Source organism: Triticum dicoccoides, chromosome 6B (genome assembly GCF_002162155.2).
Source record: "Triticum dicoccoides isolate Atlit2015 ecotype Zavitan chromosome 6B, WEW_v2.0, whole genome shotgun sequence".
Classification (NCBI taxonomy): domain Eukaryota; kingdom Viridiplantae; phylum Streptophyta; class Magnoliopsida; order Poales; family Poaceae; genus Triticum; species Triticum dicoccoides.
The window spans coordinates 191,979,081-191,983,576 of NC_041391.1; the positions used below are offsets into that span (position 1 = coordinate 191,979,081).

The following is a 4,496-nucleotide window of genomic DNA, read 5'->3' on the forward strand; positions in this document are numbered from 1 at the left end:
GCCGAGGGCCGCGACCACAGGGCCCCCCCCGGGCGCGCGCGGGCGCGCCGCGGGAGGGGAGGGGAGGAGAGGGGGAAGGGGCCAGAAATCTCTTATACCTATTTCAGCAGACTCCTAAGAAAGTTACTGAAAGAACAGGTAATGGTTGTGATATAGCATCACTAGGTGCATCGCTGATGCTTGCAAAAGGGAACTAGAAGGTAGAAAAGCATCCAGTGGTTAGGTCTCAGAACGTTGTCGTTGATTGCATCTGATGAGTCCAACGAGTTATTTACAGGAAAGACGGCAAAATCTACCTTCGGGGCATCTAGAAATTTTGAGTATTTCGACATTCAAGAATCACATATTGTTGCGATGTTCAGTTGATATTCTTATGTTCCGTTTAGTGTTTACATACCAGAACGTAGACATGATCTTTTATTTCATCATGGTGGTTCATTACAAGACAATCATCATATTGAAATCTTACCTGTGATAGCTCCACATGTGTGGCTGTGCATAATGGAAAATAAAACTAGCATCATGTGATAGTGTGATGGTTGCAACCAACGGTGTCCTGTGTTTTTCTTGTTGCGAAAATCATGTGTATATGTTGAACTTATGTGAAATCAGCTTACCTTTATGACCCCTCCGTCCCATAATACAAGAGCGTTTTTTACAAGCCCATCAAATTAGTCACTGTATTCCATTGATTTGTAAGTTTGATGCCTTCCATGCTTGCTTAGCTGTTTGGTATTGGCAGATTATTGGATGTTAACAAAGATGCTATGTTGCCTGTAATACCAGGTTTACAACCTAATGTGCCATGCTTGTAGCTCTCCTTAATTTGTTTAAACAGCACAGCCTAATAACCTATATGTTGTTTCGCAAGGGGAGACTATGTTGTTTCGCAAGGGGAGACTATATGTTGTTACCAGGCACCGCCAGCAATCTAAGGCAGTGGGACAAACATATCCATCTAGTTCATTCGTGAAGGCGCATATCCATCTAGGTTGCCAAGGGAAGGTGGGGAACGAAAACTGAAATGCGAACAATCTGAAAACTGCAACTCAGCTGGTAGCACACACCACATTCCCGTGACAGTTAACCAGCATGGCAATTCAGTAATTCACTACTCCCTCCGTAAACTAATATAAGAGTGTTTAGATGACTATTTTAGTGATCTAAACGCTCTTATATTAGTTTACTGAGGGAGTACTAAATACTACTACAAGTCTATATACACAGCGGGTCTGCAAACCCACACCCATTGCAGTAGCAACTACTAGCAAGGAAGACCAAAGCATCGTCAAACAACTGTATGGCACACAATGACAATGCAATGTACTACCTCTGTATGTCAGCATACCCAAGCTCAAGGCTAGATCTTGTAGCTCAAAACAATGTCCCAGATCATCTGCACCACAGACTCCAGCATCCCCTTCAGAGTGTCCACCTCTTCATTCCCATCCTGGTAAATGATTAAGGAGACAGAGTCATTGTGCTGTTCAATCCACAGTCGGTTAGAAAACACAACAGCAATAATTCTAATTCCGAGTACTCGTATGTTGGTAGGAGAACAGAATATTAGGTGTGCACATGATATGATAATTCCAATTGAGAGTACGCAAATGTCAGCACTAAAACAGGATATTAGGTGTGCACATCACATGCCTATGAAATAGACACAAGAGGATTGTTGTTTGGACATCAGGTCAAGCAAAGCCAGTATAAAATGCATGTAAGTCATACATGCAACGGGAAATACCCTTCAGTTCCTGGGTGTATATACACCCTATATGAGATTATTATTTTAATAAATACAAAAAGGTCAAAAAAGTTTAGAAGTTTTTTTGGAACAAACTTGACACTCTTTTGCACTAGTATTAAATTTCTGCGAACAAAAACCCAGCGTTGACTTCAGGGCAAGAAAACAAAATTATTTGCTATTATAGGTCACTATTCACACTATTCTTGCCGAAACTTTTGTTTTTTCTGAAAAGAAGTCAAAAGGTTTTTATCCTTTTATGGAATTTTTCTTATAAGTACAATAGAAGGTCAACTTTAATTCAAAAATATTTACAGATTTTTTCACTTCTTATTTAATTACTAATATTGTTTTCCCATATAGGGTGTATATACACCCATAGACCAAAAGTTCCCCTACCACATGCAACCAAAAAATTTGCTCAGGAACATCACAAGTAAAAAAATGATATTATCTTATGAAAACAAGTCAAAAAATATATTATCTTATGAATTGATTTATCGTGTAGTAACCTGCAGTCTCTCAGATATGCCAGTTAGTTTGAAGGTAACTTCATTGGAAATCTCTCCAGTGGAGGTCCGGTGGTCAAACCGGTCAGCACACCTGAGCTTCAACCTTAAGGTTTTATTCCTGAAAGCACTATAGCTTGTATGCCACACCCCAACTATGCTGAACCTCTCACCAATCGACTCATTCCCAAGTGGCCATTTAAGTCCCCCTTTGGCATCAGGATCAACAATAGCTGAAGACACTAAGCTCTTTATGGCATTTTCCACTTCAGGCTGCAAGTGATATCAGATGAGCCTGCAGCAGATAAGATCATAACAGAAAGGCTCAAGGTAGTTCTAATATGAACTCACGTCTATGTTCTTCAGGATCCTTTTTGTACGCAACATCAACCTTAAATCAAAATCTTTGGACAGGCAGGATATGTCCTCCACCAGCTGCCGTATCTGGTTCAATTCAACCTGCACGAGAAGTAACAGTGGAGACTAATGAGAAAGAAAACCATTGTTAGCTGGCGGCTTGTAATGAATAGTATATCTGAGCAATTTAGCACAAGCCACAGTATGTGGGTAACGTATTATAACCTAACCAACTGGCCTTATACATGGTATAAATGAAATTTTGCACATCTCCTCACCTATCTAAGGGAAAATGTTATGCCCAACAGTATCAGCAGTAGAATGAAAAGAAACAAGGCAAAAAAGAATAATAATCGCATCGACTATAGCCTACATCTGCCAGTGAAACAATCTCGATTCAACTCATTTCAAGCAAACATAGTTGCTTTTCCATAACAATGCTGTCACACTGAGTTTTATTGCTGCAGTTTTTTGAGTTAAAAAACATACTGAGTTCAGAGCTATTTGTCCAAGTTATAGACCACAAACAAGAGACACGGCTGCTTTAGAGAAAGAAGGAAACACCGCCCACTTGAGTGGCAATCAGAAGACCACATACAGTGGTACGCATATAGTGAATGATATTGTGTATACAAACTGATTATATTTACACATTCCTTCATCTGAATTGCCCAAAAAATCCTTTGAACAAAGACAAGCATGATAATTGATGGCTAAATGTTAGCAGCATGCATCGTCTCAATGAATACCAACTTATAGATTACTTATCTCGACAGTCTTGGGTTCTTAATTGTCAAGCGTAAAAGAACAAAACTATGCACAATATTCCCAATATTTCATACTGTGTTAGCGCTAAACGTTAACTGTCACGCTGAGTTCTGAAAACCAAAAGAAAGGACAGAAATGTATGCAGACCTTGTGGATCACAAGCTTCCCATCCTCTTGCACAGTGCATTTGCAAGACATCGTCGTATCACTTCGCTGCTTGTCAAACACCTATCGGGTATTTACAGGCCCCAAAGTCAGTTCACACTCATCTGAAAAATAACCAGCTATAACTCTGAAACTGTTAGGACGTCCAAACCTTGACATGGTAGTGCTTTTTTGATGAATCGAACTTCAGATCGGTCAGCTTCCCAATATACATCCCAATCTCATCCACACACTTGCCAGGCAAATTCGTATAGAACGACTTACGGACCTGGCTCTTCAATCCTTCTGCCCCTGCTTTTGCTGCGTCGCGAACAGAGTCCAGGGAGACGGGTCCGCCGCTAGGTCCGCTACACAACATCACCCAGAGAAAGCAGCTCTTTGCGCATTAATCAAAATGTGATATGACACGAAGCACAGGGTTCAAGAAATTGAATGGTGGTACGGACAAATGTAGGAGAAGACTCACGGTTGGAACAGAACCTTGCCCACCCTTGCCACGAGGCTCAGTTTTACCTCCTCGTCTTCCGTGGGCGCATCGTGCGCCGTCGCCCTCGCCCTCTCCGCCGCGGCTAGGAGATCCGGCAAGAACCTCTCGACGATGGCCGCGACCGCGGCCTCTGCGGAGTCGGAGGAGTTTTTCGGGGAGGAGAGGGCGAGGACGAGGGGCTTGGCGCCGGTCTCGCGCTCGATGGGATCGCAGGGGAAGGGAACGAGGCGGAAAGATTCGGCGTCGTCGGAGCCGAGGGGGAAGGGCGGGATCGGGGACCAGCGGGACACGCAGCCCGCGGTATGGATGATCTTGTTGTTGGACGGGCGGAGGTGGTGACGCCCGCGACCGCGAGGGGAGGAGATGGAGAGGGACTGGAGGGAGGAGATGGGCGGGAAAGGGGTTGGGGCGGGCTCGGAACTGCTGGAGTGGCGCCGGTGGGGCGGGAGGTAGACCATGGCGG

The 4,496-nt window shown here is 43.6% G+C and overlaps 1 protein-coding gene across 1 annotated transcript; it reads right to left on the bottom strand.

Moving 5' to 3' along the window:
• Nucleotides 1-1,020: 1,020 nt before the first annotated feature.
• Nucleotides 1,021-4,491, bottom strand: LOC119324685. The gene is made up of 6 exons (XM_037598454.1): nt 4,013-4,491; nt 3,698-3,893; nt 3,529-3,609; nt 2,608-2,715; nt 2,260-2,529; nt 1,021-1,450 (listed from the first exon to the last, which is right to left on the bottom strand). The coding sequence occupies exons 1-6, from the start codon at nt 4,489-4,491 to the stop codon at nt 1,361-1,363; spliced, it is 1,224 nt and encodes a 407-aa protein (XP_037454351.1). The 3' UTR covers nt 1,021-1,360.
• Between the last annotated feature and the right edge of the window lie 5 nt (nt 4,492-4,496).